Genomic DNA, 19,382 nt, shown 5'->3' on the forward strand with positions numbered 1-19,382 from the left:
CAGGCCCAGCTCTCTCAGTCTTTCCTCATAAGAGAGATGCTCCAGTCCCCTAATCATCTTTGTGGCCCTTCGCTGGACTTGCTCCAGTAGTGCCACATCCCTCTTGTACTGGGGAGCCCAGAACTGGAYGCAGTACTCCAGATGTGGCCTCACCAGGGCTGAGTAGAGGGGGAGAATCACCTCCCTTGACCTGCTGGCAACACTCTTCCTGATGCACCCCAGGACACCATTGGCCTTCTTGGCCACAAGGGCACATTGCTGCCTCATGCTTAACTTGGTGTCCACTAAGATAGACAGTCATTGATAATGCCTCTATCAAAGAACAATTATTTCAAATCAGTTTCATTCCCAGATGAAATAGATTCTATGAAAATAAAAGCTTGTAAGAAACTGATTCATACTGCTTAGAATTTTTAGAAATTATTTGCATATGATAGAAGAAAACAGAGTGCAGGAACTATGAAATAAAATATATTTCTCTTCTTCTCAGTCAAAAGTTAAGTTTCAAAGAGCGGGTCCGGATGGCCAGCCCACGAGGTCAAAGTATTAAGAATAGGCAGTCTTCAGTTGGGGATCGCCGGTCRCCGAGCACCGACATTGCTACAGAAGGGAGCCCGACCAAGGTTCAGAAGAGCTGGAGCTTCAATGATCGGACCCGTTTCAGGCCATCACTGCGGCTGAAGAGCTCCCAGCCAAAACCAGTGGTTGATGGTAGGAATTTTTAATGCTTTATTTTCCACTGCACACTTCCCAGGCTGCTCATGCTCTCAAACACCAGGGCTTTGAATGCGACCCATTTGGTACACATCTGGAAAACAGCACAATACTCACATTGAGGGACTAGAGTGTCAGAGAAGGAAAAGATATTAGAAAGCTTCAAACAGGATGCTGAGGTGGGTTTTTTTATATGAAATGTTGCATGGTAGCCAGCCAGTGGTGAGTAGGGAGTGACTGAGTGGAAAAGAGCATGTTGTTTGGGGTGTTACTTCTGCCCCAGACTTCCCCAGGCATTTGGATTTCTATAGCCACATTTTTCTCCACTTAGGAATGTTTTATTCTTTCCTATGGGACCCACCAACAAAAAATAGGGGGAACTGTCTATGGAAGGAGGGAGTGACACTGACAGTGTGTGAAAGGTACAAAGTGAATCAGCTGATCAAAGTAAGAAGTGGAACTTTAAACCCTTTTTATGATAGCAGTCATGCATGTTACTTCTAACAATTGTTGGTAAAAATATTCAGACAAGAGTGTAATTTAGGTATCTGCTTCCTTTTTACAGCACATATTATCACAGATGTGTAGGTTGGCAAAATACCTGTAGAACTGAAATACCCCATCCCTCATCTAAGAAAATCTTACACAACACCTCTCTTCAGGAAAAGCCTGGGTAAATAAACATTTCCTGGAGGGCTAACAAGACAAACCACCCGCGTTTGCTAAGGTCAGCGTTCCAGGCTAGCCCACCCTTGGGATAGCCTTGCAAATCCCAAGTTTGTCTGTGTTACAGCAAGCCACTGGGATGTACCATGCCATCCATCTCTTGAGGTCCTGGTTATCCAGGTGGCTCACCATCCCTTGCTCCTTTCAGGGGCAAATGGCCTGGCTTGTCTTCCAGGGAAACTGCAGCGTACAGGGTATGTGGTGCCTGCCTCACACCAATGTAGGGTCAGGACAAGGCCTTTTGCCCAGAAATGGGAAGTCAGAGACGCGGTAGGTACGAGAGTGTAGTTGAAGTAACGCTGTCTAAATGAAGGCTTCCTGTGTAATCAGTTAGATAGTATGCATATCTCCCCAAAAGACAAGCCAGAAATGACTTCATAGGTTAAACCCCTGTAACTTGCACAGCCTCTGGAAGTGAACTAACAGCAGAGCAGTTTGTTGAGCACACTGCCAGTGCCTCAGCAGTTCACATGTGTTCCAGTCTCTCAGCCTATACCTCACTCAGGAGCACATTTACTTTTTCATCAGCCCATTTGTCATAGAAGCATTTTGTAAGTGTTGGCCTGGATTTCGTGTTGTACATATTGTCATTTATAGGAACCATCTGCATGAGAAGATCATGTTCCCTGTTATTGTCTCTGCTTGATGGAAAAGGTGGCATAAATGGCATCTTGGGTATTTCTGTAGATAAAAGATAATAATAACAGTAACAAGTTCATTCCTGTTCATAAACCCTTAAAGATCTTCCAGCTCCTCAGAGCGAGTGCAAGCTGTTTCCATGTCAGCAGTTTCCAGCTATGAGTCCACCCTTATGAAAAAGGGCCAACAGATACGACCAATTTCTCATCAGTGGCAGGAGGAACAGCTTCCATTGTCCTCAGCATGTAGGTGAATGCCAAGTTTCCACTCTGGGACCCAGTCCAGCTACTTCTAGGACTGGTATCATCAAATGGATGTCCAGTATGCTCACTGCTGAGAGGCAACTCCCTGCTACTTCATGCAATACATTTGCAGCGAAAGACAGGCACTATCAACCTTGATACATTCTTTTTTCTCCATGTTTGTTACCAGTTTCACAGTTTTTATGCTTTCTGCAATTGACAGCTTAATGGAAAGGATCTGGAGACTACATATTTAGTTTAGAACATCTCACATTTTTCACTGGGTGAAAATACAGCATTTTCAGCACTTTATTCATATCTCTCAGTTGTCAGGTCCTCTAGTTTCCATCCTTGAGGTATTCTCAGGCTGAAGGATTAATTATTTTAGCATGCCGACATTCCAGCCGAACTAGAAGCCACTCTTTTCTAGATGAAGGTCTGGACTCAAAACAATACTCTTGAACCGCTCCTTCTTCTGGTGATTCTTATCTCTTTGTAGTGTGTTTGAGGGGAGAAAAAATGATACTTACAATGGACCCTTCTGACCCGAGGCTTATGTTGGGTAAGGCTGACTGGGCAGAACTTAGAGCTGTGCCAGATGCCCTGCCTAGCACGTGGGGCTGGGGAGAAGCAAGATAGTGAAATATGGACGTTAAGAACAACGCCATCAGATGTCCCATCAGAGTAAAACTCTGGAAATGCTCTGAATTATTCAAAGAAGCACAGAGTGTTTCACTTCATGCATTGGAAGGAAAGAATCTGAAGTGCCAAAAGATTATGTTAGTTATCTCATGAAAAAATAATAGCCTTTCTCCATGAACTTCACTTTCCAAAAGAGAAGACAGATATTTGCTTTGGTTTTGGTTAACTGTGTGAAATTTGGGGTTCTGAATGATTTTCAGTTAGCTCAGGTAGAGGAGGAACTACCTTGCTATTTAGGTGAGGTGCACAGCACTCTGTATAAAATAAAACAAAGGAACAAATGTACRTTATGAGCAGAGGGTTCAGAAAGAAAGCGAAATTATTGAAGTCTGTGAGAATGATCTACAGCAGATGAGTCAATGAAGCAATTTTGCAGCCTTGACTAAGTTCTGATATAGGACATGATTGGAATCTGGTCCAAAACAATCAGAAAGAGACTGCTAGAAAACCTCAATGTTAGCAGTTAGAGTTTGTCATGTAAAGGAAGATTTCTAATCCAGACAGGAGCTTATGGAAGGCAGCTAATAGGCTAACATGATGGAAAAGTCTTACTTTTAGGCTAGACATTAAGAAAAGCTTACTAACACTCCCCTGCTGCAGATTAAGATCATTGAAGGAGGCACCTTGGCAGTGATTAAAACACACAGGTATCTCCCAAAAGGATATTGGCATAGCTATCTTAGAGCAGCATGACTGAAACTGTTGCATAAATGTCTTTATTTATGGGAAGCGACAGTGCTCTGAAACTGCCTATAAACCATTTATTGTTATTGCCAAAATGGTCCTGGCAACTGCAGCAATTATTTCAGCTACATATATGCATTTGCAAATTGAATCCAAACCTGAGAAAGCTTTGATGGCTGCAGAGAGCTTTGATGGCACGGCTGCAGACACTCTCTAGAGCTTTAGAAACAGTGTAGGGGAGCTAAATAGAAACTAAGACTTACACAATCTGATTTTAAATATATGTCCACTCTCAGCTCAAATGTGGCTTACAACGGCCAGAACTCTTGTTGAAGATGAGACCTGAAAAAATTAGTGGCAATGCTACCAGGATGCTGAATTTCCAATCCCTGTTATAAATTTTAAAGGGAATTATCAGTACTAAACAGATAAAATGGAATTCTTCACCACTAGATCTGTGAAGGCATTAGGAATGGTAAATTGTTAGGTGTTACAATGTGCACACTCAGAAGGATACAAGAATCATTTACAAATGTTTTACTGAATGATGAAGAGATAAGGAACTGTGTTGTTAATAGGATTGTGCATTCCCTGTGGGGAATGGTCCCCGGCACATCCCGTCAACTGTGGCCGGGACTGTCCGGGAGAGGGAGAGTTGGCCCAAGACAAACCTGTGCTGGAGGCTGTGCAGACAGTTAAACAGTACAGGTGATCTCACGCTGTTGCCTAAGGCACTGTGCCTGTGCCTTCTTGTATTTTCTAGTGTAAATCTGACTGCAGAGACTCATCTCTCAAAATCTTTCATTTGCGGACACCTACAGTCCAGGGCTTCTTTTTTTCTGCTTGCTTCTTTTTCTAGGGAATACAGCTTTTTCTGCTTAAATCCTGTTCCAGTCTTGTACTGCCACAGTTAAAATAAAGAATAGATAGTATATTGTACATGCAGTTCTCACTAAGGGACAAAAGTGCCCTATTACACTTGTATTCTACCATCCTCTACCTCCAAGCTTTTTTTGCATTAGTTATTATGCATTTATTGCAGCCTAGAGCCATTGTGTGGCTTTTTGAATAAAACGTCAGAAGTGTTCAGCACAGGAGATATTACAAACATATTTCATTTGATTAATTAAAAAGAACTCTCTAAGGAAATATTTGATTTCTGCACCATCTCTGAACGTTGTATGCTCACATGAACTCTAGCCTTTCATTCCCTACAGAGTACTTGCATAAAATCCTCAGGGTAGAGTATATTATAAAAACCATGGAAAGAATGTAGTTGTGCATTTCAGCCCCCATGTCCTCAGTTACTACCATGTTATTTATGTATTGCAAAAATGGCAGGTTTTCCTTTCAGTAGCACAAACATCTTGACCTCGTATAAGGTTCACTTGATGTGGCAAAAGTCCTTAGTTTGRTTGCTTTTATATCTTGGTTAGCTTAAATTTGCCGATTCAAAATGAAGCTGCATGATGTCAAAATCAAGCTGCTCAATTTGTACAACATCATATGTGATGGGATAAAAAGACTTTTTATTAGCAATATATCAATTTGTGCTAGACAGGAGATTTATGTTCTTGTGATTGTTTAACTTGATTGTAGAGCTCTCATTTATTACAGTTGTCACTGTAATTAATTAGTAAGATCTTATAAAAATAATCTAACATTCTGATCAAAGCTCCAAGTCATTTTTTCATTTTGTGTAAATAGTACAGTCCATTGGTTTTGAGGAGTTATTTCAGTTTATTCCAACCGAGGACCTGGCCACATGAGTCTGTAATTTAGTCTCTGTCTTTATGGTCTGTCCTGGTGTGACTTTGTTCTCTTAACTGAGCGCTTACTCAGGGGTCACAAGTGAGCTGAGCTTCTCAGCTTCTCAGTGAGGGAGAAGAGCAGAGAGCCACAGAGAGGTATTGTTTGCATGAGTTTTCAGGTAACCTCATCAGTACTGAGTAGAGAACGCGAGTTACGAAGTCATTCTGAAAGGATACTCATAAAACTTTCCAACCACCATGTAACCCACTTGCACCAAATCTGAGATATTTTAGCAATGCTCTCATTTTTATGAAATGTTGTTGGTGAAATCCTGCCCGGCTTTGTAAAGTGCCAGACTGTTCTGTAGCTCTCCGAAGCTAATGCTGGCATCCTCCCCTCTCACCCAGAAACCTTCGCCTTTTCCAAGGGTGGGCAAGGGAGAGAGCCAAAGAGCAGAGCTGGCCTTCAGGGAACAAATGCCTTTGCCTTCAACTAAAATCCCCTTCAAACAACAGGACCTGGAAATTTCCCAGTGCTTAGGGCCTGCGTGAGTCCTTATATCAGACATCACATCAACTGACATGTGCTGTAAGGACATGTAAAGAGACAGTCAATTAGGCATGACATTTAGCCCATTAGTCCCTAGTTTAAATTTTATCATATATATCCACAGTTTTACAGATGTAACTTCCTGTATGTGGTGTGTGTAAAATAGCAGAGGTGTACATGTACATATACACTAAAAGCATACATACATGCATGAAAAATCGCTTTAGAGCAACCCATCATTTTTCTTTCTTATTCTTCTCATATGGTCAGCTACACTTGTTGGCTAATGTGCCACTATTTATAATAAGATCAGCAATTTTAACTGCAGAATTATTGTGCATATAATGAATTGTTTTTAGAAAGTCTCCTGGTTCTCCATATCATCACTCAAAATGAAAAGGACTCCTTTTTAATTAAGTAGTGGGAGCTGTTCCATGAAATATTGCCAGTACCGAAAATTTTTGAGAAGTTAAATAATAACTAAAGATAATTGAGAATTATTAGCAGGGAATGCTAAAATTTTAGATATTTGGAACTTGCATGTGTTATTTGATAACTAATACAAAATAAGCTTCTGACCTTAAAATAATTGCACATGTAAAAAAAGAGACTAGACATATCCACAATATGGAAAAAACTCTCCACCCATCCTATCCTCTATCTTTGCCAAATCTGAGCTGTTTTAGAAATATGTTTCACATATAAAATGTTGTTGGTGATATTCTTTATAATATTCTGTTTGTAAAGCTCCATACTGCACTATAGCTACAAATTCCAGTTCTGATGTCCTCTTCTGCCCCTCATCTGGAAATCTGCCTTTTTCAGGAGAAAGGAAAGGGTAAAGGGAATAGGACATGCATAGAGTACTGTCCCACTCTCCATAGATACCATCTGTATGGTGGAGGCTCAGGTTGTGCTTCACAGCCATGCACAAAGCAGATGGAGTTTTTAAGAGTCCATGCAGTAAAGCCCTGCACTTCCTATCAGAGAGGCATCAGTTTCTTTCCTGTCCTGTAAGATTTCTTTCAAACATGGAAATGGCAAATATTTTATAAAAGCTTCTTGGAGAAAGTGTCTTCAAATGCTGTCACCCTATTTTCTCCTCTCTGAATTTTACAAACACTGTCCTATACTACCAGTGATTTTTGTGTCGGTTTCTAGACAAACATTAAACATCTAATGTGAAGAGTATCTGACGAAAGTTTACTTGTCCTGTCTCCTGCCTTCCTTTATGGTTAAAAGAAAGCCTTTTCTTGCTTGCTTGCTTTCAGGACTGAGAAAAAAATACCTAATTCACTCCCTTGGGCCTCCTTCCACTGGCCTCTGTTCTGGAAAGCACGTAAACACGTGCTGCTGCATTTCTCTGTTTGCGGGAGCTTTGGATATTCTTATCATTAAATATGTGCTGAAGTTCCAACCCAATTAGTGTTGCTTTTTTCAGTTGATTTTTCCTATGGAGCTTAGCAAACAATCATGACTAAAACAATTTATGTGAACTGTTTCTTGAAAGACAGTCAGCTTGTTGCTGCTTTAAAGCAGAGGAAAATTTGAAAGGAAACCATCACTAGGAGCAGTTAAGGAAATTTGGATTCGTGGCTCAACAAACAGGAAAATAGCAAAAGTTTGTGAGCAGGTGAGAAGTTTCATGAAAGAAATTTAAGTTACTAGGCTGAGACACATTTTATTTTGATATTTTATTTTGATAAAGGGAAATTGTATGAATTATATGAACTTAAAACATGAAGATGTTTATACTTAAAATAATTTTTTGAAGGAGAAACATAATTGAGATTTTGTGTAACATTCTGTAGATTATGACATTTGGGGAATGCTATAAAATACATCCAGGATATCTCCATTTTTTTACAGGATATGGACTAAATTCCTAAATCTTGAAAACAAACACTCAGAGTGAAGAAAGGTATTTCAAAGGCAATGTAAAGCTGAGTGAAACGTGTCTATCTTGCGGGCATCCTACGCCTAGCCAGGCTGCACAGCTGACTACCTAGAGCAGCATAATAGGTGCTCTAAATTGCTTTCAAAGGAGACTAAAAGAACAAAATAATGGGAGTATTAAGTTTCCAGCATCCCTTCTTGAACAGGAGACGTCCTCTGACCTCAGTGTGGCTGTTTGCAGAGAGGCAGTTTGGAGTTTAAGACTGCACTAGTATCTGGGCACCTCTCCTATCTGACCTGTCTGAATGCACCTCCCAAAGGCTTCTGCTTCCCTTCTGCCTTAAGGTGGGATGAGCAGTCCTCCAACAGCTTTGAATTTATGGCTAATTTTACTTGCCCAGAAGTTAGCTACGCTGAATTCTCCACTCCTTTTCTTTCTGGCCACTCATGCAGAAAAAGAATACAGAAATGAGTATGCCCCCTCGGGGCATACATGGGGTGTTCTTCGCTGTGATCTTTGATGGCCAAGAGCTGCTCTGTGCTCAGACTAGACTGTGGAGCAGACTGGAGAGTTGCATTATGAATTGCTTGAACTTCACTTCTCATTTTGAACTCTGGATTTTGAATGGTAGTAATAAATTATGGCTTGGTGTAACTCAGCACCTGTGAAAACTAGGCCACCATTCATTTTTCATCTTGAGTCATGCATTATGATGACAATCAGATATGCTTTTTTTTTACCAAGTTGAAACAGTACTGTGCTGTAACATGAATAATCAGGAGTTATATGCAGACTGTCAACTTTAGGCACCTGTGTTAGTCTGCTGTGTCTAAAAGGTGGGTACTTTTCCTCAGCAGAATGATTTTTTTTTGTCCATATGATCACCCACAGCTTAAACTGTCTTCTGTACAGTCAGTGGAAGATCTAAGCACATCTGTAGGCTTCCAAGAAACCAGCCAAAGGGTCTGTATTAGGAATCATTTTACTGTTGACTATGTTAGGAGCATTTCTGTAGGCCTGTTCATGGTACCTGCACTCGTACTTATTCAATGCTAGATCATGGTTGCTAGCATATGGCAGTTCCCAGAAAACAAACTAAAGAGAAGAATATAAAATCTTTTCTATTTTGTTGAACAGGCATATAATTACTTTGTTACTAACATTGAAAGTATGGAACTACAATCAGAACAGTGTCACAGTTTTACTGAAGCCAAAGTATGTTGTTAAACAGAAAACACTTCTAAGAAATGACGTGATATTTGCAAAAATAATAAATCAAGCCTTGTGCATAAGTTTTGCACAGAGCCATATGAAATGCTGCTATGAACTTGTAAATTTTTTGTCAGTGACATACAGTGTTTCAGAACAGGGTAATTTTTAGCCGATTCGTTTGGGAGAGTCATAAACGCTTGGAGTTTGTAGAAAGAATGCATGCACACTGAGACAAACTGGGAAATATCAGCATGGACCATCATCGAGATGGGATTCCCAAGCTGTCCAAGCAACCAGCTGGAAAGGCATGGCAGGGCAGCTYTCGACCCCTCACTGTGCTGAGCTGTTCTCCAAAACATTGTGCTCACTGTGGGAATTAAGAGCTGTGTTGTCCGAAGTGGGTGCTTTGAGTTGCTCTGTTTGGCTAGTGGTAGAGGCTCCCAGAGAAGAAAGGGTCAATTGATGCTAAAGCCAGGGGGGCCGGTGAGGTTGGCGGGGCTCGGGCAGAGCACCTGCTGCCTACGGCTGCCTCTGGAGCTTGCGCACAAATAAACTGCCCCTGGAGAAATTCATCAGCACGTGAACTTTGATTTCAGTGAGTATTTAAGCTGGAGTTTTTCCCAAATTCTCACTATGTGTTTCCCAGACTTTTTCCCAAGTTGGCTCGGTATTGCAAAGAAATGTGAATGTTTCCCCTGTGAGTCAAACGAGATTTATGGCTTTTCCTCACAAGTTTTGTTGACATGTGATACTGAGTACCTGCTCAGTACTGATGTAAATTCATGTGGGAAATTGATATCAGTGGAAATCTTAGAAAGAAAAAAAAGGTGATTTATTAAGAGCAGTATCTCAGTTTGATGCTGGCTTAAATTTAAAAGAATTTTCCTATGTCTGTCTAAAAATTTTGCCAATTGTCTATCCACATGTGAGCAACATGGAAAACAACACAGATTGCACCATTCTGTTCTCCAAAGGGTTCTGCAATGATATACTACATTAAAGAAGCCCTTTCATTAATGACAATGTATTTGGCAAAGGAGCCAGGAACTGTATCAGCAAGAGAAGCGTTTAGAAACATGTTTATTTTAAACTTTCAGGTTGGAGTCTTCTGTTTCACTGGGGTTACACAGTTGTAGCTCCTGTGACCTCGGCAGAACTATTCCTAATTTACACCAGCATAACTGAGTAGAATCAAACCTGAGAGCACCACTGAAACTATCACTAGTGTAAAAAAACCTCTGTCTTTAGTATGGCATTTAAAAATGAGCTGGGAGATTTCAGCACTGCAAGAGGTTCCTGGAGAGGCTAATCAAACATAACGCCTGGGAAATTAGTTGAGTGAAATCCTTAGCACCTTTGGAGATGGACTTTTAGGTAGTTTTAGACCTAACAAAGTAATTACATAGTTTATTTTAGCTAATCACATTTTTGGGCAGGGGTCCAAACATTTGTTAGGCAGGACAGATGGAGAGACATATACATTTTATGTACTGTATAAGATAAGTAGAGTCAGTAGCAAAGCTTTTAGAATGCCAGAAGAAAAGCACTTGTATCATCATTGTAGGCATGACTTACAATACTAGTGTGGCAGGGGAGATTCCAAAGGTTTAATACAGAGAATTTCACTTTTAAAATGTAAAAATTCTTATTTTTAAGCTTAAACTTGGTTGTTTCATGTGTTACATGAAGACATTATTAACTTGAATGAAGACATTATCATTTCTCTTCCTACACTGTGTTAAGCTGATGTGTCAAAGATAAAACCTCCAGCTCTTCACAGCTACAGTAGATGTTCCTCATGGACGTACCAGCTCAGCAACAGTCAAAAAAGCAAAGATTTCCTAGAGGGTTATCTAGAAACCAGAGGAGGTTCACTTCTCCGTTTTGCCACAGACACACGGGCTTAACCAAACCACTTACTGTCAATATCTCTTTTTCTTTCTGTACAATAGTAAAAACTGCCCTTGGGCTGCTCTGAGTTGTGTCAGGGGTAGTCTTAGTTCATGAATCATGGAAAGTATAAAAGGATCTTTGCTGCCTTTTCCTGTCAGATCTGTGCCAACTGTGAACCCATTTCAACATAAGATTAAGGTCTTATAAGGAAAAAAATCAATGCCACAACTTTATTTTTCAGTTCCTGTCCAAAAATGGTGTTCAAACTAATGACCTTTAAATTTTAAAGACTCTGTTAACATTTGAGGCCATGACTTTACAAGTCATGTCTCATCAAAATAAACTATTATGGCCAAATATTAAATCTATGAAGACAGCAATGCAGCAATACCTATTCCTGAACATGTAGCTTAGTACAGTTTTGTTTATTCTAAGATAATAGTCTTTTTAGATTAAAAATATATGAAATTTGAGGCCCTTTTAACTGATAAAGTATGTTTTTCATCTTTATTTACAATCTTTGTGAAAAAGAAACTTGCAAAAAATGCACCCCAAAACATTTGTATGTGATTTTGCTTCACATTTACTTATCATAAAGCTCCCCTAAGGCGGTTTACTTGCAGTGTTTCTGGATGACTAAGCCTATGTTTTAAATAACAGCATGAATATAGGGAGAAACATAGGACTGGGAAGAAATCTCCGTTACTGAGGGTTACGGAATCCCATCTTTTTTCTCTATTATTTCGTGTGTCACTTTTTCATTTTACAAGCTCTTCCTTAGCAAGTAGAGACATTTACAAGTTGAAATACACCTCCCGTGAGTCAGAGCCACTCCATCTGGGCACCTGGGCTTTATGCAGGTGAAGGGAGGCTGGTTAGGAGAAAAAACACCTCCCCTTAAGACAGGTTTGCTATACTTCCCGTACCTTCAAGACATATGTGACATACTGGCATGTAATGTCCCTGTCCTCCTTCCTGTGTTCCCACTCCAGGGCATTTGAGGTTTGTAAGCCTTTTTGGTTGTGCATCCATCCCTGTTTCCTGCATTTGTTGAGGTACCCAGGGCACTGCTGGGAACTCTGGTTAATTTGCAAATGGTAGCGCTGTAGAGGCAGTGTTAGGAAAGGATAGAGGATCAATTTCTTTCCGGCAAATAGATTCAGTAACTTGGCTTAAGCTCCTATTGCAAAGGCAAACTGCAATATTTACATGGCTCAGAAGTTTAAGGGGGGCAGTTGATCCATGGTGGATGTCATTTTCTATTGATTTCTGCCAAAAAGATATTTCACTTATTCTACCCATATTAAAATGTTGGATCATTCCACTGCCTCCTCAGTAAACAAAATGGATCTTCTGCTTTGTCTTAAATGTCATGTTCATTCATGGTAGTAAAAAAATTACAATACAACTTCAATGTCTTTTGATTCTGCCACTACATCTATTAGCTCAGCACTTTCCCTTAAAACAGTGACTGTGATGAAAGCAAAGTTAGAGGCCAGGAAGGTACGCACTGGTACTACACTACTCATTTGGGCTGAAGAATAACAGGGCCTTTCTTCATTTCTACTGTCTACCAGCCTGCTTGGTGTATGATTCTCCTGTCTGGGCTATCCAGTCCTTTCATGACATAAGTGCAGACACAGAGAAGTGCATCATATAATTCATAAACTCATCAAGCTCTGTCTTATTTTGATTTGTAATGCCCATTTTTCCAGAGCTACTATTCAGACAGTTAGAAAAAAATAAGGAAAAGTTTTTTAAATGCTTGTTGTTTAGTCTGCTCTTGTATTTTGCAGCTGACACAACTCTGGGAACAGATGATATTTATGATGATAAAGGGTGCCAGTGCGATGTATCAGTAGAAGATCTGACCCCTGCTCTTAAAACTGTCATCCGAGCAATCAGGTGAGTGAAAAATATTGAGTGAATAAATATTTGAGATTTCTGTAGTTAATGTATTAATTACATATCAATTAATAACATGTTAAATAATTGAACTTATATAGCTATATTTGTTACATCATTAGTAGGTTTGCTAGTATAGTTAATTTATCCTTCCTTTTCATCAGTATTTTTATTAAGAGTTGAAATATTTTAACAGTTCTGTTATCATCTTTCAATGTCTAAAAAAATGCCATATGATTTGACTCAGAAGAGAAGAAGAATAATGAATCGTGATATCCAGTATATTTCCTGTAATCCAAAATACTGTAATTCATTTTGATGTAGTTTTACTGAATGTATACCACCTTGCCTGGAAAAGTTATTTCCTATTATTTGATAAGTTTGCATTTTTATTTCATTCTCATATTTCTGAAACTATCTGTCATATGACTTCTGTTATGTTGCAACTTTTTTCTGCAGGATAGTTCTATTCTTCCAGTTGTGTAAAGCCTTACCTACCACTATCCATTGAACTAAATATTACTGCAATAATTTAAAACTAATAGTTTCTTTCTCTTTCAAGAAAGTAGCAAACTGCATTGAAACTTATGAAATTAACCTGTATCAAAAGCTTAAACTTAGCATTCACACTCCAGAGACTGCCAAGGCTCTTAATCTTCCTAAATATTTTGAAGTGCAAGTCTTGACAGGCAAAATTTCCACAGTAAAAGTATAAATCAACAAGCAAAGAGAGCTCTGTCACTCCCTCTCTGCTGACAGTGAGCTTGATGTTATTACTGGGGGCCACCTCACTGGCTCTATATCGCAGTTGCATCAGTGACCTGGCACTCCTCTTAAGCAGGCAGGCAGGCAGCAACCACAAGGGATTTCGGCAGAAATCCATGGGAAAGATGATGTTTTCCTGAAGGGAGACTCTTGCATTAGTTCTCTCAGCGCAATAGGAAGAACAAACTAGCTCGTTATCAAATAATTGCATATGGTGATGACTACAGACTACTTGTATTTCCTTCCCCTTTTTCCACTGATTGCTAATGAAGTCAGATAGTAAGGCTGTTTCTAAAGTTTTCTGCTAGGCAGGACAGCTTGACAGATCATTTGCCCATGTCCATTCCAACCACCTTTCCAATCTGCCTGGAAACGAGCCCAAAGGACGTGTCAGATGTTAGGTCCGTATGCACAGTCATTGCAACTGACAACTCGAATGTCACTGCTGAGAACCATCTCTTGTCAACAGTGCTTCAACAGGTGAAAGAAATCCTTCTGCGCATTGGACACCCATCTGTGAGGCAGACCTCTTCCTTCAAATGGAAAATACTCAAATTAGGAACATCAGCCTAATCTGTTGGCTCTGATACCAAAGATCCTTGTCTGTGATGTTGCAATTTTAAACAGACTGGTTGACTCTTGGCTCAAAGGTCACCTTGCCACTATATTAGCAAGTGACACCAATAGTCATCTCATTCTTAATACTGTCCAAGTTCCTCGAGACCTCCTACTTGACATTTTAATATTAACTAAATTCATGGAGCCTCTTATCAAAGGCACTGCTAGATCATTCAATCACCTTAATCTCTTGTTGGCTCTCTTGGTAATTATCAGCTCAAATGGAAAGTCACTGAATTTGAAGGTCCTCATTGGTAAACTTCCTCCACAGAGTCCTCCATAGAAATGTTCTAATAAGAAGACCAATTTTGCAACAGCCTTTGTGTCAGACATGCACTATTGAACTGATAAGAGTAAACTTTTTAGATAATCTCCAACTTTTTCTCTGTGCACCTGATTTACCAAAGAACAATCCATTTCATCACTGAGGTTGAGAATATGAGTTTTGCATTGCCGCTTGCTATCAGTTAGCAGTGAATGTCTCCCATCTCTCTCTCCAAATGTTACGGTGTGCTTCACTAGATTGTGAGCACACATACATCCTGCTTCAGAAACATACCTTTGTTTGAGGTCTGTAAAGCAGTAATACGCAGTAACCTCCAAACTTTTGTTAAAAGCTGTGCCTTTATCTCTCAAATTTAAGAGACTGATAATTCGGTTCCTGAGATAGCTGATACTCTTCTTTCTTGTTATTCAGAGTGTCTGTTACCTGACTACACTGAGATCTATGCAAGCATCTGAAGAAGGATCTGGGACACTATATAGTAACTGTAGAATTTCAAGATGATAACATCTGTCTATATGGAAACTTTGTCCTCTGTTCCTCATTTTGAAGTTTGTTTTTAGCAAGGGCTTTGAATTGCAAAGGAATTGGGGGAGGGTTGAGGCTGCTTCTCTTTGCATGCTGGTGTACAGGAGGAGCTGGAGACAGAAGGTACACGAACAGCTTCATGGGTTTTGAATGGTGATTCAAAAGACCCAAAACATGTGAAAAGCACACACGGTTGAATCCATTCTGGCTACATCACCTTGAAAGCTGCACTAAGGGAAACTAATCATTTTTTTCCTGCTCAGAATGGAGTCCAAACTGTTTTACAATGATACAAATCTTCCTTTTGTTTGGGGGGAAAAATGAAATTAGCAGAATTAGTTCATGCCTGTGGCTTACAGAGGCAAGGCCTCTCACAATTTTGGAATGAGAAAGAACTGCTGTTTCTCTGAAAGAAGCTCAGCATATGCCCATTTCTCCCAGGTTGGGCAGCCTCAAAATAGCACAAGACAAAAATTGGGTAAGTTGTAATGTTTCATTTCAGTAATTTTAGTGAGGCACTTTAATTTTGACCTTATTTATTTACTTAATTTTTTCTTAGGACTACCTTATTGTTCAAAACAGCCTTTTGATTTTAAACAACCCCCCCCCAAACTTTCATTCTGAAATGATCAAAATGGGAAATGGAGAAAATAGCCCTTTGCTGCACACCTTTGCAATTTTCTTAATACATTGGCACTTTCCAGGAGTCGAGCTCCCAACCATCCCTGCAGCAGAACATAGTTATTGTTTGATACTAACTCAGGTTGGTATCAAAGAGCTGTTCACAAAACTCTTGCTAGCAGTATAGCAAGAGCAGAAAACATATGACAAATATGCCAAAAGCTTATGGTATATTGAGCCTTTGTGTCAGCAGCTTTTGTAATACTAGCCAGCTGGCCCTAGTCTTGTTGTGAAAAAAAGCTCTTAACATCCTGCAGTCAGAGTTCCTGAAGCCTAACAAAAAAATCACATTTTTCAGCTATCTGTGTTAGTTTGCAATTATGAAGGTATATAAAAGAGACTAAAAAGAAGGGTACCTTGTTTCCATATATTATCTCTGATCATTTTTGATAGCAAGAGGCACTAAATTCTGTAATATTCACCACAATGGAAATGATGGAATTATTTCATTACTTACAGAATATAAAATTAAATTTGAGAAGCATAAGTAAATATGCAATAGGGAATAACTGCAATGGCAGGAAGATGAACTTGCTGACCTAAGAAGTCTTTTCCATCCTTAACTCTAGTGATTGCTTAGATATATTTTCATTTGCTGTTAATAAGAAATAATAATAACGTAGCTAAATATAATGACACCTCAGAATTCCTGAGCTGATAAGTTATGCAGTAATATAGTCATACATATTTAATAGCCAAAGAAGAAAAATATAATTTGTTATTTATGTCCAGTTTTGTTTTCTTTGAAATCTGTTTCTGCTGTGTTATAAAATGTATTTTTCTTTTATCGGCCAGCATGAATTTGTTCTACGGTGCTGTTTCAGAATCCTCTATTTGTTTTAAATCATAGTATATTGGGCATTTTCCATCCAGATGGTCTTTAGTGCTTAGGCGAGGCTATTAGATGTGTCTTTGGCTACAATAGCACCACACTTGGGAGAATAGTTTGGCTTTGGCTCCTAGGCTATGAGTTAGACTCATAGCCTAGGAGAGGCTTTGGAGAGAAGACAATATTGACCAGTCTCCCTACACTTAGTGGAAATAACTCTCAACCGCCTTTGTCTGTCTTGTCTTTATACTGGATATTGGATACTGATCTCTTTTGCCTGTTGCAGTTCAACAGGAAGAAGGGTTGTTTGGGGTGAAGGGAGGGCAGGGGCAGCACAGCTCAAGCTGCGTGCTCCTGCTCCTGCCCTCCCAGAGCAGTAAGTGAGCAAACCAGCAACGGGCACCTCCTCCAGCTGTGGGGAAAGAACCCATGAAGCACTTTGATATGCTACTGTTTTCATTCAGCACAAAAGAATTTTCTTCTGCTCTCCTCTGGATGCATCCCTAAAACAGGCTACTATTTATGGCTAATTCAAACTAGAAAATTGCTTTGCACTTGTGACTTGGGTACGTTTAGAACACGGTACATCTTCTATCACATTATATTTGAGTTAGTAAACAAGATCCTGATACATGGAATACAGCGATATAAAAATATTGTTTCAAAAAATCTTGGGCAATAAACCGTTTTGTTTTTTTGAGTTAATTTTTACTTTACATTTTTGCTGTTTGGTCAGTACTAGCAGGTAAGTATTTCTAGTGGCGACTCAGTTTAGTTTAGGATGAGTCTTTTTCGCCCCCTTGTGGTATAATTAGGAAAGACATGCCAGGCGTGTTTTGTTTGCTATACRCTTGCTCTTTGTGTTAAGGGCTAGTATTTCAGATACTCGAGATATGAATAACTTTGTGCTCATTTTTTGAACATTCTCTATATAGTTGTAATAATCTTTCATGATGGGTCTTCAGGCCCATTAAGCTCAATCGCATAGTTATTTCAAGATACAGAAAGAAGATTGAGCTTTTGAGAGTAAATAACTATGAAGAATAAACAAAATGTAGTATCTATAAAGCAGTTGCTGAGTCCCATCGCTGAAAGAATTGAGATTTTATATTTTTTAGTAACTTACAGGCTTTTATAATGCCAGTCTTTTTTAACTCTTCATTTTTTGCACAGTTTATGTAAAATGTTATATATTTGAAGCAAAAAGAAGTAAGCAACAAGGGTCTGTTCCAAACCCCACTGAAGTTAATTAAGATGGTATCATGAGCTAATACCTGTAACAGAAGGAGCATAGTTACACCTCACTGATATAGCCAGGCTACTTTCAGCCCTGTGTTTGTCTTCCGAACATTATGAACAAACTGCCCTGACAACCAAAAACCTGTTATAAAGCTGCAAAACAACAATAAAGATTTTTGTGTACGCTGATTAAGAAGTTTCTATGGCTGTTGATAAAAATTAGTTTTGTGTCTCATCTCTTGTAAAAGCACCTGGTTGTGGGAAATTCATTTATGCTACTAATTCTCTGGCTCCACTTTTCTAATTGAGTTTCATGTTTTTACTTTATCAAGAGTATGGAATAAGAAATTGTGACCACCAAAATAGAGAAAATTATAATTAAAGACCAATACTTTCTTGTATGTCAACTACGTTCATTTATTCTTCATAACCTGAATAAAGAACTAGATTCCCAGGAGACTGTCTGAGCTACCAGACTATTATGAACAGAACATCTTGGCATCATTTGACAGCTAAAAGGAAAAAAATCCATATCACAGCTTCAGAGGCCTTCGGATTACAAAAGCTATTAGTCTGTGGAACTGTCTCACAAAGGAAAAGAGGAAAGTGTATCATYTGGCATATTTAAAACTTCATGGAGATAGGTCCTGAACTGTCAAGGTGATGGAATATTCCTAACAGGTCCTTTCCATTTTTATTTTTATAATCAAAATCACATTTCAAGCTCTATACCAGTGACAAGCATTCRCATTTTACACTGGAAGTTATCAGAATGGGACAAATTAACAACTTAAAGGCTGTGGCAAAAGACTGATATTATTTGGAAGAACATTTGTATATAATACAGAACTCAGTAGAGGATCAGTATACACTATTAATCTGACTCTACATAATTATTATCATAATGTACTAACTATATAAAGTATGTTTTTCCTGACATTCCACTAAAACACTGCTAATCTACCTTTATCATAGAGTGAGAACCATGTTCTGGGGTTTTTATTATCATTCATTGTCTTACAGCTGCTAAATACATAGTATAATAAACTTTTGGATGTGGAACAGGCTACCAATTTATTGTCTCTGCTTTTTTTAACAACAATAGATAGCAAATATTACCAGTTTGTGCCTGATGGGTATTCATAAGTTCTGTAACACAAACAAGAATGGCCACCATACTTGCTCTCGTGAGGTGCTGAACCTTCTCCAGTTCTCATTTAAATGAATAAGAGTCGCAGATGTTACTGGCTGACTTGGAAAATCTGGTCACTGTCATTTGCTTTCAAAATTTGTGACTGCTATTATTTCAAATTTGTGATTTAATATCAAGCTTTTAATTCTAAAAAAAGCTTCTCAGTGGACATTATATTTCCACATAAGTGTTACAGAAAATGTGTACAAGTCTCACATAAAAAATATATGCCATTCATCAATTTTGGATATTTACTATTATACCATTCCTACTACTTTGCAGTAAAATTCAATTCACATTTATCTTTACGGGAAGGTCTGTGAATAACATGT

At 38.9% G+C, this 19,382-nt stretch overlaps 1 protein-coding gene across 1 annotated transcript in view; it reads left to right on the forward strand.

Moving 5' to 3' along the window:
- The window catches only part of KCNQ5 (potassium voltage-gated channel subfamily Q member 5), a 90,665-nt gene that overhangs the window by 62,893 nt on the left and 8,390 nt on the right, over nt 1–19,382 (forward strand). Inside the window, exons 9-10 of the mRNA XM_026090009.1 lie at nt 491–711; nt 12,807–12,915. Of these exons, the coding sequence (XP_025945794.1) occupies nt 491–711; nt 12,807–12,915 (330 nt within the window). The remainder of the gene's footprint in view (nt 1–490; nt 712–12,806; nt 12,916–19,382) is intronic.

The sequence above is a fragment of the Apteryx rowi genome, unplaced genomic scaffold (assembly GCF_003343035.1).
Source record: "Apteryx rowi isolate R43461 unplaced genomic scaffold, aptRow1 scaffold_84, whole genome shotgun sequence".
Taxonomy (NCBI): Eukaryota; Metazoa; Chordata; class Aves; order Apterygiformes; family Apterygidae; genus Apteryx; species Apteryx rowi.